Genomic DNA, 19,050 nt, shown 5'->3' with positions numbered 1-19,050 from the left:
AGTTTCAGGCTGCTGATCAGTCCTGTGAAATGTCCTGTCCAACAATGGAATTCACAACATAGGAGGGTGATGTCAAATGAGCAGAGGCTGGTCATTAGCCAATGCAGGAAGAATTTCTGGGAAGATAAAAAGAAAAAGGTTGTACCTTTGTCTTAGGTTGTAGTGGTCCATAATTGGCCAAAGTCTGTAATATATAGAATTTGGCCAGTTATAGTTGATAAATGCAAGGATTATTGTACAGTCAGCCTAACAGCCCATGCATCTGAGTTGTTGACAAGAGTAATATATAGAAGAATGGAAAAGGAAATTGAGGGGTGTTAAATTACAACCAGTTTGGTTTTAGGATAGGTCAAGACACTGGAGAGGCAGTTCCGATGTTGCAGCTGATAATAGAAGCAAGACTGAAGAAAAAATCAAGACATGTTCAGTGGGCTTGTCAACCTGGAAACAGCACTCAACAGTGTAAAATGGTGCAAGACATTCGATATTCTGTGAAAAATTGAAAAAAATAGGGGTAAGCTATAGGGAAAAGCATGTAATATACAATATATGAAAGAACCAATATGGAACAACAAGACTGGAAGACCAATAATGAAGTGCTCAGATTAAATAGGGTGTAGGGCGGGGATGTAGTCTTTCATCCCTACTGTTCAATCAATACATCAATGAAGCAATGAGGGAAATAAAACAAAGGTTCAAGAGTGGGATTAAAATTCAGAATGAAAAGATGTCAATGATAAGATTTGTTGATGGCATTACTGTCCTTGGTGAAAGTGAAGAAGAATTACAGGATGTGTTGAATAGAATGTACAGTCTAATGAGTACAAAATATGAATTGAGAATAAATCGAAGAAAAACTAAAGTAATGAGAAGTGGCAGAAATGAGAACAGTGAGAAACTTAACATCAGAATTGGGGATCACAAAGTAGATGAAGTTAAGGAATTCAGCTACCTAGGCAGCAAAATAACCAATGACAGACAGAGCAAGCAGGACATAAAACACAGACTAGCACTGGTGGAAAGGGCATTCCTGGCCAATATAAGTCTACTAGTATCAACAAATGTCTTAATTTGAGGAAGGAATTTCTGTGAATCTATGTTTGAAGCACAGCATTGTATGGTAGTGAGACATGGACTGTGGGAAAACTGGAACAGAAGAGATTTGAAGCCCTTCAGATGTGGTGCTACAGAAGAACGTTGAAAATTGTGTGGACTGATAAGGTACGAAATGAGGAGATTCTCCACAGAGTCAGTGGGGTTAGGAACATATGGAAAACACTGACACAAAGAAGGTACATGACGATAGGATATCTGTTAGAACATCAGGGAATAACTTCCTTGGTACTAGAGGGTGCTGTAGAGCGTAAAAACTGTAGAGGAAGACAGGGATTGGAATACATCTAGCAAATAATTAGGACAGAGGTTGGAAGTGCTACTCTGAGATGGAAAGGTTGGTGCAGGAGAGGAAGTCGTGGCAGGCTACCTCAAACCAGTCAGAAGACTGACCACTCAAAAAAGATGTTCTGATTGATTACAAAGTTATGTGTCAACATAAAAACAGGGATAATAATAGCACTACTACTAATAACAATGATATTATAATAAAATAATGGTAATGTTGATAATAGTAATTACTAATTAATAGTTAAGAAAAATGAAATATTTATTTATGTATCCATGAACGTATTACGTATCAGTGCCAATATTGGTGCACTTATATACAAATGTGAATATGGGCTGAAATGGCATCAGAGCACATCACCTTTTAGTTTTTATTATTATTGTTATTATTATTATTATTTGTGTGTGTGTGTGTGTGTGTGTGTGTGTGTGTGTGTGTGTGTGTCCCTTCGATGATTCGATGATCATCTCCTTGTCTCCATTGTTGAGGTGGATCTGGAAGCTGTGCTTAAGTGAGACATGTGGTACTGTGGGTTCTGCACCATGTGTCACTGCTATCTTGGCTGCACATGCACATTCCAAGATGCAGCACTAGTATTCAAGTCTTCCACACTACTAGATGCAAGCATTAATGCTTCATTATTCACACTGATGCTACAGTGTTGATGTTGTGCACAACGGAAGGAGTTCTGTAATTGTTGTACCCTGGCATTTTTTATGCTGGAAAATTAATTAGCAACGTTGTCTACTATTGTGCACCATTTGTTGTTTCTTATAAGCTCATATAGTGTTTAGTTAGTCTCTGTTGGTTCCCTATTCCATTATAGGCATCACAGTTAAAGATAATGTGGTCAAGTGTTCCGATATGACAACACTGACAGACATCATTTTCTTTCTTTACAAACTTCCAGCGTGCTGGAGTTAGTGGGTCAGCAACTTCTGTTAATCAATACAATGAAAAACCAGTCCAAGTTGCAAATATTTTAGTTTTAATTCGATGACTAGTTTTGGGCTGAGACCCATTTACAAATCAATATAACAAAGTCGAAAGTGGCATTTCCAAATATATCAAATTACAAATTTATTTGACATCTTTGGAAATGCCATTCTCAACTTTGTTGTGTTGAACTGTAAATGGGTCTCAGCCCAAAACTAGTCATCGAATGAAAAATAAAAAATTTGCCACTTGGACTGGTTTTTCATTCCATTGATTTTCTTTCTTGTTAAACCTATAAAGGTAAACTGGATATGGCCCATGTTATATTATATAATGTATCAGGCCCTTACTAGGGTTTAGGTGGCCAAGCACTAGGCATTCTCGAATGCAGGTGAATATTGATAGACTCTACGACCTGTTTCGCTGTTGTTCCAGTCATTCTGCAATGTGCACACTTTTGAGTTCAGAAGTTGGAACTTGGTAGTTACCCCTTGGTCTAAGAATTCTTGGACTTTCATCAAGTACCCTTTACATAACCAGGAGAAGGCTACACAACATCTTGCAGTAATGTATTGTGGGTAGACTCTGAGGATCACTAGTGAGGCATCCGTTGGCATAGTGCTGAAGGCCCTCGAGTCTAAGGAGCACACCTCTCTGTGCATTTGCAGGATTTGTTGTTCCATGCACACCGAAGTCAGTGAACTGAAACTCTTGCAGCATTGTAGATTGCTTTTGAGGCACAGGCAATTTTGTGTGTAAAGTTGCTTGCCTTATTTATAATTGTCTGAATGTATTGTGTATCCACCTGTGTAATAGCTCTCTGGAACAGGGCATTTTCCCTGATAGACTGAAATATGCTATTGTTACACCTTTGCATAAAAAGGGGGATAGATCTGATGTCAACAATTACCATCCAATCTCCCTTCTATCAGCTTTATCCAAAATTTTTGAGAAAGTAATGTATTCAAGAGTAGCTTCACATATCTGTAAAAATGAAGTACTAACAAAATGTCAGTTTGGTTTCCAGAAAGGTTTTTCAACAGAAAATGCCATATATGCTTTCACCAGTCAGATTTTAAATGATCTGAATAACCGAACACCTCCCATTGGGATTTTTTGTGATCTCTCAAAGGCTTTTGATTGTGTAAATCATGAAATTCTGCTAGACAAGCTCAAGTATTGTGGCATGAGTGGGACAGTGCACAAATGGTTTAATTCGTACCTAACTGGAAGAGTGCAGAAAGTTGAAATAAGTAGTTCTCGTAACATGCAAAGATTAGCACATTCCTCAAACTGGGGAACTATCAAGAATGGGGTTCCACAAGGGTCAGTCTTGGGTCCTTTGGTGTTCTTATTATATATTAATGACTTGCCATTCTATATTCATGAAGAGACAAAGTTAGTTCTCTTTGCTGATGATACAAGTATAGTAATCACACCTGAGAAACAAGAATTAACTGATGAAATTGTCAATACTGTCTTTCAGAAAATTACTAAGTGGTTCCTTGTAAACGGACTCTCACTGAATTTTGATAAGACACAGTACATACAGTTCCGTACAGTGAATGGTATGACGCCATTAATAAATATAGACCTTAATCAGAAGCATATAGCTAAGGTAGAATATTCCAAATTTTTAGGTATGTCCATTGATGAGAGATTAAATTGGAAGAAACACATTGATGATCTGCTGAAACATTTGAGTTCAGCTACTTACGCAATAAGGGTCATTGCAAATTTTGGTGATAAACATCTTAGTAAATTAGCTTACTACGCCTATTTTCACTCATTGCTTTCATATGGAATCATATTTTGGGGGAATTCATCACTGAGGAATAAAGTATTTATTGCACAAAAGCGTGTAATCAGAATAATAGCTGGAGTCCACCCAAGATCATCCTGCAGACATTTATTTAAGGATCTAGGGATATTCACAGTAGCTTCTCAGTATATATACTCTCTTATGAAATTTGTTATTAACAACCAAACCTAATTCAAAAGTAATAGCAGTGTGCATAACTACAATACTAGGAGAAAGGACGATCTTCACTATTCAAGATTAAATCTAACTTTGGCACAGAAAGGGGTGAATTATACTGGCACTAAAATCTTTGGTCACTTACCAAATAGTATCAAAAGTCTGACAGATAACCAACAAGTATTTAAGATCAATTAAAAGAATTTCTGAATGACAACTCCTTCTACTCCATAGAGGAATTTTTAGATATAAATTAAGAAAAAAAAATATTAAAAAAATAAAAAAAATAAAAAATAAAAATAAAAAAACACAAAAAAATAAAGTTGTTATATTAACTTAAGTATGTTGTTAAATTAACCTAATTATGTAATGTATTGGAAAATTCGACTCGTTCCACATCATTACGAAATATCGTATTCATGATCCATGGAACTAGTATTAATCTAATCTAATCTAATCTAATCTAATCTGTGCTTTTATTTGTTTGAGAACTTCAGCGTGGATTTTATCTGATCCTGGAGCTTTCCCACTTTTCAAGTTCGTTTTGGCTAGTTCTACTTCTTCTTCAGCAAATGGTGTGGTTATCAAAGAACCATTGTATTTATTGTTCAGCACATATCTATGTTGCCTGTAGACTTTGTTATCCTCTTGATCATTGTCTGGGAGGAGTTTGCCAAGCAGGTATTCTACTAACTGTCTCCATCTATGGATCCTCAGGCCATCTTCAATTTTCATTGTGGATAAAATGACTGGGATTTTTATTTTCTCTGACAATATTTTAATATAGTTTTCTCCACACATCTGCCTTCAAATGATTTCTCAGGTAGTTTTCCCATTGCACCTGTTTGTTTTGATGGAGCGGTTCTTGATATTGTGTCTTAAGGTCCCTCTATTATGCCAGTGAGGTGGCTTGATGGCTGCAGTGTGGACCCTCTGACAGTCCCTTCTGGCTTGCCTTGTTTGTCATCTAATGTCTGTCAACTCCAGTGACTATGGCATGTTCTTTAACAACATGATAGAATACATGAAATGTATTCACAGTTGCAAATATGAACAACCAAAAGCTGTATAATGGAATGAGGACAATGAATATTTGTGCTGGACCGGGACTCAAACCTGGGTTTCCCACTTATCAGTTGCCTCACCATCTGGCTATCTGAGCACGACTCATGGCCAGACCCAAATGTCCATATTTTGTAAACCACATGTCTACAAACTGTACTTGTACATCCATTATGTACATTTCCATACAGGGGAGACATTTTACTTGAATGTTGCTCGCCCAGTTTCAGTGGATAAATACAATATTACAGTGCTTGTGTTATTCTGAATTATGATACAGTGTTCCTTTGGACATGCTTGCATTTCCAAAGAAACATTGCATTGTAATTCGGAATAACACAGGCACAGCAGTATCGAACATAATAGAAATTTTAGGGATACATTCAAGTTACGCTTTTTGTATTAGTTCTTGTAATGCATGAACCCTTAGATCTATAATGCCTCATATTGTATTGACACTGGATTCCATTTCATGTAGGTTGTTCCAATTTGCTTTCTTAAATTTACGAGGGTCACTCCAAAATAAATGCACACTATTTTTTTTTAAATCCATCTTTTATTCTACATGTTCGAGAGTTTTACAGTGTGTAGATACATTCTTTAGGAACAATATATTCATTTCTCCACATAATTTCCATCCCTCTCAACTGCCTTACTCCACCTTGGAAACAGCATCTGTATACCTGCACAGAAAAATTCTGGACCAACCTGTTGGAGCCACTGTTCGACAGCGTGCACAAAGGAGTCATCATCTTCAAACCTTGTCCCACGAAGAGAGTCTTTCAGTTTCCAAAAGAGATGATAGCCACATGGAGCCAGGTCAGGACTGTAAGACGGGTGTTTCAGTGTTGTCCATCCGAGTTTTGTGATCGCTTCCATGGTTCTTCGACTGACATGTGGCCATGCATTGTTGTGCAACAGCAAAACATACTGCTTTTGCCGATGTGGTCGAACATGACTCAGTTGAGCTTGAAGTTTCTTCAGTGTCATCACATATGCATCAGAATTTATGGTGGTTCCACTTGGCATGATGTCCACAAGCAAGGGTCCTTCGGAATCGAAAAACACTGTAGCCATAACTTTTCCAGCAGAAGGTGTGGTTTTGATTTTTTTTTTTTTTTTGTCCTTGGGTGAATTTGCATGATGCCACTCCATTGATTGCCTCTTTGTCTCTGGTGAAAAATGATGGAGCCATGTTTCATCACCTGTCACAATTCTTCCAAGAAATTCATCTCCACCATTCTCATATTGTTCCAAAAGTTCACTGATACCGTTTTTCTTGTTTCTTTGTGAGCCACTGTCAACATCCACCTGGCACAGACCTTCTTTAATGCCAACACTTTCAGTATTCTGCAAACATTTCCTTCCCCTATCCCAATGTAGCATGACAATTCGTACACTGTGATGCGTCTGTCAGCAGTCACCAATTCGTTAACTCTCTGCACATTTTCTGGAGTGTGTGCAGTACGAGGCCTGCTGCTGTGAGGGCAATCCTCAATATTGCCATGCCCGCTTTCATTACATAACCTGCTTGTCAACTGACTAACTGTACTGCCATCGACAGCAACATCTCCATACACCTTTTTCAACCTCTTGTGGATGTTTCCCACTGTCTCGTTTTCACAGCACAGGACATATTTCTGCTTGTGTCTGTATGTGTGGATGGATATGTGCGTGTGTGCGAGTGTATACCGGTCCTTTTTTCCCCCTAAGGTAAGTCTTTCCGCTCCCGGGATTGGAATGACTCCTTACCCTCTCCCTTAAAACCCACTTCCTTTCGTCTTCCCCTCTCCTTCCCTCTTTCCTGATGAGGCAACAGTTTGTTGCGAAAGCTTGAATTTTGTGTGTATGTTTGTGTTTGTTTGTGTGTCTATCGACCTGCCAGCGCTTTCGTTCGGTAAGTCACCTCATCTTTGTTTTTATATATAATTTTTCCCACGTGGAATGCTAACACAGCTCTCACAAACATGAGCAGGGCCTGGCAGCCAGAGACAGTGGTCATGTGCCAGAGACAGTGGTCATGTGTGTGAGAGCTGTGTTTGCATGAATGTATGTGTATGTTGTCTAATTCAAAAGAAGGCCTTTTGGTCAAAAGCTTACTTGTTTAGCAGTCTTTCATTGTGCGTGCTGTAGCGTCACAGCTAAATGTGACTGCAGATTTTTGCAGTAAGTTTTGTTACGTTATGGCAAGCTGTTTTGGAAGCCTGCAGTATAGTAGCATTTGGCAGCAGCCGACTTGTGGCCTGCCGTAATGTCATAGCCACACCTGTCGCTAAAGCAGACCATGAGAATGCTCACTGGGGCGTGTACTAGAATCATTTATTCACCTCACGTGAGAAACTAAATAACTACATTAAATATTATCTGTTTTATTCCAAATTTGGTACCTGAACTTTTGTTATTCAGATGAACTTTGTGTCAAAATTTGATACTGCTACCTATAATAGTGTCAGATATATAAAAAACCCATTAAAAAAGTACTTGACCAACACTTCAGATTGGAATTATAATAGTTTATCTTTTGGTATTATTTGAAAACCTAAACAGAACTCTCAGTGTGCAGAATTAATTAATTGAGATTTTCATATTAAAATTTTAATTTTCATTTTTGTAATATAAAATTCAGACAAAATTATTATTTGTATCTTATGTCCTTGTGGGAATAAATGAGAGTGAGTGAGAGTGTGTATGTGTGACATACGTTAAATTTCAAGATTAATTTCATGTAATGCATTACGCAATCATAGCACGGGAAAGATATTTGTACCCACATTGCTGATGATGTATGTCCAAGCATACTTGTTTTTGTAAGAAGGCAGCCAGAATAATTATTTGCAGAGCAATGTTTTCCTAAAGTTACCTCAAGATTAATTTTTGTTTGGTTTCAATTAACAAACATTATAGTAATAATTTGCTTGTCAAAGTGTCACCAATGAATCTGATGAATCTGATGTAGTGATTGGGTCAGAACAGTTTAGGCACGTATATAATCTTGAAATATTGGTCTGATTGGCTGTTCATTTTGATCAACCAATCAGAGTAAAGTCTTTCCCATGCATTGGAATGAGTCATATGCACTGAAAGCAATGGCATTCAGGCAGTCGTGGACTAGCTGCCAGACGAGAAGGTCATGTTAGAATTGTCCAAAAAAGTTATTTGTAAAATGAAGAATTTTGCATACGGTTTATATTTTTGTGCAAGCAGATGTATTTACAGACAGTTATGTGAAGTTTGGGAGATTTTGGAGTGTTTGTTGTAGAGAAAACCGCGTGTGAAACTATCTGCCTTTGTGAAGAATTCTGTGTGGCTTGTTCAGTATGCATTTACAGAACATTCTCTGGCGAGCATCTTCCTTTGAAGAATCCACCGAAAAAGGACCAAGTGTGCAACTAATTTCATAGCAGAGTACTGACTGTATTAATCTTTTAATACTTTCATGCTGGGCTTAGTACATTTCTGGCTGTCTTGCGTGTGATATAAGCTGCATGAACTAGTAGTAGATGTGCTATTGATGTAAATGTGGGCTTGTTGACACCATACCTAAAAGACAATAAAGAACATTAGTCTTAGGAAGCAGACATTTTCCATGAAGGAAGGAAGCATCCACTTTTGCCCATTATTACTAGAGATTTATGGGTTTATTTTGTTACCTGAGTTACGCGGACTATGCAGTCGGAAGTATGAGCGATGGTTTTCTTCAACGCTGCTTTTAACATCATCTACATAGTACCTATGAATGCAGAGCAATGGATGGTGAACAAATGCTGTACTGAGGTAGGTGTACATTAATTTTCAGCTTGCTTCACTCAGTGCTAGTGATGTTTTTAACACCACTCCGCCACACTGTATGCCACTCAAAATCTCCACTTTTAGTGAGTAGTAGTCTATCCTTTCCCTAATACTGCTGTTATCAATGAGTTTTTAGCATGCGTGTAGTAATCCACATCCCTGATCTTTTCAATATATGGTTCTATTTGATGAATTATACAGAAGGGAGGATCAGTTGTTGAATTAAAGTACTGTGTGCTGGGCAGAGACAGCTACATAGTGTTCATCACTCGTATGATGGGAGCCACTTAAGTTATCAGAATATCAGCTCCAGTAAAATGCAGCATAGTATGATTTAGAAATGATGTCAGTCACTAAAAACAAGATAATGAATTTTTTGTTGTAGAACACGGGTAATTTATTCCTCAAACATAAGTCTGGACAATGTTTATATTGGTATATACAAAATCTGATGCTACAACTATGAGTTGTAGTGGAAAATATAAATGTTACATTGCTGTTTATGAGCTTATATTTTTATATCAGGCTTATTTTACATACAAAATGAAACAATGGAAAATCCGGGCTGGATCACCCCACCAACCAGATTGCTTCTGCCATCATGCACAGTTGCTCGCTGTCTGGCCTCAGTGGCCCGAGACAGTAATTATGTGTGTGTGAGTTGTGCTTGTGTGAATGTGTGTGTGTTTTCTATGTTAGAAGAAGGTCAACGGCCCACCTGTACTACAGTCCTTTTTTGTGCCTGTCTGTGACTCAGAATTTCCTCTGTAAGTTTTCATATTACTTTACATACAATATACACATAAATTTACCATCCTAATAGCAAACTAATTCTCAATTTCAGTTGTGTTTTTTTTTTTAGGGTTTGGCTTATACAATTACCTAATACTTGTCACATCTCTGGTGTCTTCCCTGTCACATCAGTTTGATGCTTCTTCATCGTCATATCTTCTACCAGCAGCGCAATGTGATCTTGAAATGAAGCTGTCTGACAAGGGTTTGCTAAACTCTATTTCATTTGCAGGTAAGTTACTGATTAGCATTTGTTAAAATACTGTAGTCATTAATTTCTTTCTTTCAATATTTTTTTATGCATGTGACATAGTTACTTAACTGTAGACCAGTCAGTTCCCATTCCTATTTAATGTAAGTATTCTCACCATAGTAAATATTTCCTTTTAAAAATACTTTTTTCAGAGTCAATGCTTGCTTTCTAATTAGCTTGATTAAATATAGCTTTAAAGTTCTAGTAGAACATAAATAATTAACGAGTAGACCATTCATCAAATAGCGAGAAGTGTCGAACCATCGACAGGCACACACAAAAGAGAGAGAAAACAGCTAAGCTTTCAGAATACATCTGTTGTTGAGTAGAGTATCAGATGGGGTGGATGGAGGAACAGAGAGAGTTGAGGCAGAAAAAGGGGTTGTGGATGGGTAGCTGGTGGCTCTGAGGGAGGTAGCAGGTCTGTGGGATAGGAATGTGGGAGGGAGTGGGGACAGTTGCACAGGCTAGGCATGTGATGCACAGGTACCAGAGCCAGAGAGGTGCAGTGCGCAAATTGAGGTGATGTGAACACAGGGACTGAAAAAGGGTGACACGTCAAAGGAAGGGGAAACTGGTGGGTGAAGTGTATGGGGACAGTGGGTTAATGTGGATTAAGGCCAGAAGTGTTACAGGAGCAAAGGATGTGTTACAAGCATACAAGTAGTTCAGAAAAGCTGGTGGTGGAAGGGAGGATCCATAAAGCCTGGGTTGTGAATTAGCCACTGAAATTGAGCGTGTTGCACTGCTGCATGGTTAACTTTTGTTCTTAGCCACAGTTTAGTGGTGGCCAGTCATTCTGCTGGACAGCTGGATTGTTGTCATACTGACATAAAAACCCGTGCAGTGATTGCAGCAGAATGGTATATGTCATGGCTGCTTTCACAGGTGGTGTAACCTCTGACGGGGTATGATCAGCCTGTGACAGGACTATGGGAGGAAGTGCTGGATGGGTGTACTGGGCTTGTCTTGCACCTGGGTTTTCCGCTGGGGTAAGGTCCCTGTGGTGTAGAGTTGGGTGTGGGAGTGGCATAGTGGTAGTCCAGGAAGTTATGTATGTTGGGTGGCTAATGGAATACCACTGTAGGAGGGAGTGGAAGGTACAATCTATACAAAATTCCAGTCCAGGTGCAAGATCTGCCCAGTCCACTCACCCAGCACTTCCTACTCAAGACCTGCCACAGGTTTATCCTACCCCTCAGAGACAAGGCCACCTGTGAAAGCAGCCAAGTCATATACCAATTCTGCTGCAATCACCGAACAGCTTTTATTTATTGGTATGACAACCAACCAGCTGCCCATCGGAATGAATAACCACTGCAAACTGTGGCCAAGAACGAAGTTAGTCACCAAGTGGCACAACATGCACCTAAGCACAAAATGCCAGATATCAGTGGCTGGTTCACAATTTGGGCCATCTGGATCCATCTCTCTACCCTCAGATTTTCTGAGCTGTAAACATTGGAGTTATCCTTGCAACACATTCTTTGCTCCTGTAAGCCTTCTGGGCTCAATCTCCATTTGACCACTGTCCCCACACCCTCCACCCAACAGCTTCCCCTTCCTCTCTGCTATCCATTAAACTACTGTCCCACACCCTCCACCCAACACCTTTCCCTTCCTCTGTACTGTCACCTCCTCCCAATTCACATCTCCACAGCACCTTCAGCATGCACCACACTCCACCAGCTCCGGCACCTGCATTCCCAGCCAGCAAACTGGCTGCCTCCTCCTCAGCCACTAGCTACTCAACCCCAACCTCTCTTCCTGCCTCTAGCCTCTCTCCCCCTCTATATATCCTGCTTAGTACAGTCCTTACCCATCAGTCCACATGCTGAACTGAAATTCGTGCATTGTGCATCCAGCTAGCACCATCTAGGGGGGAAAGGCATCTGACTGTGTGTGTGTGTGTGTGTGTGTGTGTGTGTGTGTGTGTTTCCCCTCTAGCTTGAGAAAGAATTTATTTTCAAAATCAAAAGTTATATGTTTTCTTTCTCTTCTGTGTGTGCCTGTTAATGACTCAATGCTATTCAGTGAGTGGTCTTCTTTACTCTTAAATTATTTACTTGATTAAATTAACTATCATGTAGGTGAATAGCATTAAGCAATATAGAGACAGTTTATTGTTAATGACACATACAAATTAGCTTCCTATGATTCCCTTGTCTTTTGTTATAACTTGAGTCATTCCACACCAATTAAGGTTCACCTTCATAACGGGATCTGTGAAATTTAATGAATGAATGTGTATTTGTGTGGATGGGAAGGAAGAGGAAGGGGGGGGGGGGGGGGGGGAGGAGGGAGGGAGATGGAGAGATTACAGAACTGAAAGATAATTATGAAAAGTTTTCTAGGGACTTGCTTTTCTTTTAATTATGTTATGCTGATGACATCATAATGGGAAAGCATGAGGATGTGAAATAATGCAGTACGTACATTAACAAAGAAGCACAGATCTCAACTCCCACATTTCAATTTGCTGTCACTAAACATAACGGTTGTTGTATGTTTATGTGTAAAACATTCTTGCAGGAGAGCTTTTGTGAAACTTGGAAAGTGAAGATGAGGTACTGGCAGAAGTAATGTTATGAGTACAGGTTGTGAGCCATGTTTGGGTAGCTCAGTCGGTAGAGCACTTGCCTGCGAAAGGTAAAAGTCTCCATTTCAAGTCTTGATCCTTCAGACAGTTTTAATCTGCCAGGAAGTTTCTTATGAGCACTAGATCATCTAGTTTTTTTATGTAAGTAATTACCCCCCCCCCCCCCCTCCAAGTAATGTAATCTACTAACAAAAAATAATAAACAAGGTATGTAGTTATATTTTCTTGGACATGCATACTGGTGAAAGCTGAAACTGGAAAAATCATGTACTAGACCTGCTAAAACATTTAGGTTCAGCTACTTTCACAACATGAATAACTGCTAAAATGATGGACTTAAATATCAGTAAGATAACATGTTGTTGTTGTATCTTAACTCATACGATTTATTTGATGCAGCTCTACACATTAGTTTATTTTGTGCAAGCCTCTTCCTCCCTACACAACTACTGCAACCCTAAATCCATTTTTACCTGCTTACTGTACTTAGGCATTGGTTTCCATCTACAATGTTTAAGCCCCACCCTCCCCCTCCTCCATCTCCATCTCCATCTCACACACATCTTGTAGTACAAAACAGATGATTCCTTGATGCCTCAGGATGTGCCCTATTAACCAATCTTTTCTTTGATTCACGTTGTGCCATAAATTTCCTATCTGTCCATTCTGTAGCACCACATTTCAAAAGCTTCTATTCTCTTCTTATCTGAACTGTGTATCACCCATGTTTCACTTCTGTATAAGACTATACTTCACACAAGTACATTCAGTGAAGAATTTGTAACACTTAAATTTACATTCAGTGGTAACAAATTTCTCTTTCTCAGAAATGCTTTTATTGATATTTTCGGCATGCAGTTTATATCCTGTCAGTTTTTATGCTACCCAAATAGCAAAACATGTCGCCTGCTTTCTAATATCATCATCATCATCATCATCATCATCATCATCATCATATTCATCTGATTCAGTTTGAAGATTTTCATTTCTCTTTGTTTTACTTTTGTTGACGTTCATCTTATAACCTCTTTTCAAGACATAATCTGTTCTGTGCAGCTGATCTTCCTAGACCTAAGAAAACATCTTTGGCATATTTTTCTACACTGATGTCATGTAGGATAATATTTTGAGGTATCTCCTCACTTAGGCAAAAGTTATTCAGTGTGAAATAAAGTTGTTGAAATCACATGTTGGAGTTAGATACATATGAAAAACAGTCATAACATTTTAATTATCATCTCAAAAAATAAAGATACATGATTTTTGTATACCAACAAAAAAAACAAAACAGTTTTTGATAATACACTGATTAGAAAAAAAATCGCAACACCAAGAAGGTGTTGTGCAATATAAACAAAAGTTGGTAGGTGTGTTTCTAAATCTGAAAGAAGATGTCTATTCAAATTTCATGCCAGCCACATATGAGTGGTGCTAGTAGTGCCACTATGAGGATGCAAATGAGTTTTTCTTTAAATACTTGCTATAATAGTCATGAGAGTTAATTACCTTTGAGTGTTGATATGGTAAGTTGATGCTAGTCAACAATGCCTTTAAGGTGACAAAGATGGCATTATCAACCCTTGCTAAGTCTGAACAAGGTTGTTCCTTCTGTGATATTGCAGAAAGACTTGGCAGGAATGTAGCCACTGTACATGATAGCTGGCAGGGTGTCGCAAGAAAGAATGATCCCAAGACTGGGCTCCAGATGGCCACATGGCACTACCGAGAAGGAAGACCATCATGTTAGGCATATGGCGTTGGTGCCCCATACTGCATGTACAACAGCAATTTGAGCAGCAGGTGGCACCACAATGACACAACGAATTGTTCCAAATTGGTTACTTCAAGGCACAGAGTTGCCACAAGTTCTGGAAATCAGGGAATATCAGGGAATTTCAAACATATCAGGGAAACATCAGGGAAATTTGTAAAAAAAGAAACACTAGAAAAACCTTGTTTTTGTCTCAGTAGATGAAATGGTTTGTTTACTGAGACTTCATGCATCATCACTGGCTGGGTGCAGCTTAATATGTGCACCTCTTTCCTACTCCCTCATTCTTACTGCTTCTCGCCTTCCTACCACTCCCCTCAGTTTGCAGTCAGTGCTGCCACCACTTCCTGCCACTAGCCTAGCAGCTGCTGACGGGAGGCATAAGGGGTGGTTTGTTTTGATCTTATTCTCAGAGACTGTTGATGCAGTGGCTGGACACAGTTGTCATGTATGCATGAGTTGTGTCTGAGTGTTGTGTGAATGCGTGTGTGTTCCCATTTTCTGGCAAAGGCTATGGGCGAAAATTTAATTGTGACAGTGTGATTGTCTTTTCTACATGTCTGCCTGTGGCTCAGCCATCATCTTTATGGTGAGTTGCCACCCATCTTCATTAGTATTGATTCTCAGAGTATTTGCCAATTATCTGTTGCACGGATTGATTACCATCATCTCATTTCATCAATACAGTGTCAGTTACTTGTGAATAGCTGGCTACATGAGTGGACTTCCACAATGGGCCAAAACCACAGGCCATTTCTGTGGGTATCTCTAATGGATCAGGCCTGCCGATCTGAAGCCCATCGTTTCCCACTAACTTGCAAGCCCTGCCCGTCCGACCTAGTCCCACCGATATGCCCACAGGTGGCGTAATGCAGTGGATTTTTGTGGTTTATCCATGGACCCAGGGCTCCTGTGCTCTTTGGCAGGCCAGAGGCCATGGGTGATGGAATTCAGGAAGTGCAACTTTCTCACTGCAAGTACATTGTAAAGTGTATCATTTTATAGACATGTTATTTAGTCTACTACATTTTAGCACTTTGAAAATAATTTATATGTTAGAAAATATGAGCGATAAGAAGGAGAGAATTGTGACAGTCACTGGCAGTTTGTACACTATGTACTCTTATTTTCGGCTTGCCTTATACACTTCTTTCAAGAGGCCTACATTTTTCTGAGGTTATGTCTGAAATCAGTGAAGGTAATCAGTGATGTTATTTTAAATCTGTCTTGACTCCAAGGAAACGCATATTTTTGTCACTGAATGTCTTTTGTTTTATTGAAATAAAATAACAACAGTGGTCTTAATAAAACACATGTACCATTTGTCTTGCTTTCTCCATCTAAAATCAGTTCATTACAAAAGATGTTGACATTAGTACTTAAGATTTTTGTTCATGAGGGGAAGAAACACAGAAGTCCTTACATTTTTTTGTCAACTTATGTCTTTACTTACCCTTGAGATCTCGAAATTTGTCAGGGAAAAATGGTAAAACTTGTCTAGAAAACAGGGAACTATAAGGAAATTTCACCTGGGGAAACTTGTGGCAACCCCGAGGGCAGCTCTGAGCCAGATGCTCAGTAGTGTGCAGTCTACTGACCCCAAACCACTGCCATTTGCGACTTCTGTGGTGTCAAGTGAGAGCTCATTGAAGGGCAGGGTGGAGGTCTGTTGTGTTTTCTGGCGAAAGTTGGTTCTGCCACAGTGCCAGTGATGACCATGTGTTGGTTAGAAGAAGGCTAGTTGAAGGCCTGCAATCAAACTACCTTGACATACACCAGGAGCACTCTCGTGGTTATCCCACACAGCCTGACTGAAAATTTGTTCATTGGACTGGTGATATGACCCACTGAACTGCCATTCATGAATGTCACTCCAGGGGATGTTTTCCAATAGGAGAACTCTAACCCACACGCTGTTGTTGTAATCCAAACCTCTACAGAGTGTCAATATGTTGCCTTGGCCTGTCGATCACCAGATCCGTTTCCAATCGACCACGTACTTGACATCACTGGACGACAACTCCAGTGTTATTCACAAAAAGCATTAACTGTTCCTGTATTGATAGACCAAGTGCAACAGGTGTGTAACTCCATCACACAAACTGACATCCAGCACCTGTACAATACAATGCATACATGTTTGCTTGCTTGTATTCAACATTCTATTGGTTATACCAGTCATTAATGTACCAGCGTTTCACATTTGCAATGACTTATCTCGCCATTACATTAACCTGTGATCTTGCAATGTTAATAACTTGAATGTGTTACCTAGATAAACATATTCTTGAAATTTCATTACTCTACTTTACATTAATTATTTTTTGGTGTTCTGAGTCTTTTTCCAATCAGTGTATAATATACTTGCACAGATAGAAAATCTAATCACCAAGTGGCAGCAGGAGAAAACATATATAAAAGCTAAGGAAATGTACTAGCTTTCAAGGCCAGTGGCTCCTTCTAGCAGAAGAGTTGAAAGGGAAGGAAGAAGGATGATGGTTAAAGGAATGGCGACATTTGGAAAATGGGGAGGGTTACAGAAAAGTCACCCAGAACCCCAGATCACAAGAAGAAGCCACCTGGTTTTGAAAGCTTGCACAATTCCCTAAATTTTATACGTTTTTTCTATTGGTGCCACTTGATGAGTAGATTTTTTATCCATCCAGGTATACTTTAATTTTTGGTTTGTCTGCAGGAACATGCCAACAATCCTGGTACATATTGAAATTCCCATGCAAAAGTAGCGTAGTGTGCTACTAGAGGGAGCAAAATACAATGGTGCAGCTTGTGACCACTCCATCAGTGGACTGTGTCAATTTGTTTTGGCTCTTCTAACTGCATGTTAAAGTACTGTAGTCTGTTTCATTGTGAACCAGGATTTCACCAAACTAAAATTTCATTACATAACTTTAAGCTTTGGGTAATAATTAAAACTTTATCACTGCAACTCATACACCCTGGTCACAAAACCATTTGAGTATTGATGGAATTCATTGCCAACATTACATGTGAGATTGAGAGTATACAGATAATTCACAAAAACAATAACAGAAAGAAAAGTGTACACCACACTGTTGTGAAAGAGAATTTGACACAGAAAGAAGTCATGTAGGCATCATCAGAACTTTTTGCCAACCTACCCATGGAAATAGAAGGTCTGATAGGTAAATTTTCAAATGTGGATTATAATTATTTCTCCTTAATATAGTCCTACTGTATTACAGATTAATTCTGGAATAGAAATAAGTAATCTTTTGTAACTGGTAAATGGTCAGCTTAGGATCATATAAATACTTTTCCTATATGTGTGTAATTTTCATTCAGTTGACATGTTTCCCATGATGACATTTATAGTGAATTCAATATATGGCACATATAACTTGTAGAAACATACCAAACTGAGCTGCTTCTTTTATCACTGCTGTTCTTGATCACTAACACATGAGGTTTTGTTTTAGTGCAATCATTAATTCTTATTTTTGTTACTTGTAAGAGGTCAATGCTATCTTCCTCAACTTTGTAATATAGTGGTTGGTAAGATTTATACAAAACTGTCTATTTTGGAACAGAAATTGTGAGCTATTCATCTACATCTGTTCAAATGGTTCAAATGACTCTAAGGACTATGGGACTTAACATCTGAGGTCATCAGTCCCCTAGACTGAGAACTACTTAAACCTAACTAACCTAAGGACATCACACACAAACACGCCTGAGGCAGGATTCGAACCTGTGACTGTAGCAGCAGCGTGGTCCCAGACTGAAGTGCCTAGAACCACTCAGCCACAGTGGCCATCTACATCTGTATCTAAATTGTATGATCACTCTGCAATTCTCAATTAAGTGCTTGGCAGAGGATCCATAGAACTGCCCTCAAGCTATTTCTCTACTGTTCTACTCTAAAACAATGCATGAGAAAAACATATGTTTAAATCTTCCTGTGCACGCTCTGATTTCTCTTATTTTATTATGGTGATCATTCCTTCCTATGTATGTGGGCACCAAAAAAACATTTTCACACTCTGAGGAGAAAGTTGACGATTAAAACTTCATGAGAAGATCATACCATGAGGAAAAATGCCATTGTTTTAATAATTGTCACCCCTATTTGCATATCATAACCGTGCCACTCTCGCCCCTACTTCCCAATAATACAAAATAAGCTACCATTCTTTGAACTATTTCAATGCCCTCATTCAATCCTATAAGATATGGATCCCAGACCATGCTGGCATACTCCAGAAGAGGACATACAAGCATAGTGTAGGCTCTTTAGTAGACCTGTTGCATTTTGTCCGTGTTCTGCCAATGAATCTGAGTCTTTGGTTTGCTTTACCCACAACATTAACTATGTGATCATCCCAACTTAAGTTATTTGTAATTATAATTCCTCAGTATTTATCTGAGTATACCATCTTTAGATTTATCATGTAACAAAAATTTAGTGAATTCCTTTTCGTACTCATGT

At 38.9% G+C, this 19,050-nt stretch overlaps 1 protein-coding gene across 1 annotated transcript in view; it reads left to right on the top strand.

Annotated features, from left to right (window-relative positions):
* The window catches only part of LOC124616118 (synaptic vesicle glycoprotein 2A-like), a 197,792-nt gene that overhangs the window by 48,912 nt on the left and 129,830 nt on the right, over positions 1-19,050 (top strand). Inside the window, exon 3 of the mRNA XM_047144382.1 lies at positions 10,030-10,191. Coding sequence (XP_047000338.1) covers positions 10,030-10,191 — 162 coding nt within the window. The remainder of the gene's footprint in view (positions 1-10,029; positions 10,192-19,050) is intronic.

Source organism: Schistocerca americana, chromosome 5 (genome assembly GCF_021461395.2).
Source record: "Schistocerca americana isolate TAMUIC-IGC-003095 chromosome 5, iqSchAmer2.1, whole genome shotgun sequence".
In the NCBI taxonomy this organism is placed as follows: domain Eukaryota; kingdom Metazoa; phylum Arthropoda; class Insecta; order Orthoptera; family Acrididae; genus Schistocerca; species Schistocerca americana.
Note: the sequence above shows the minus strand (reverse complement) of the source record. Positions and strands in the feature narration are given on the sequence as shown.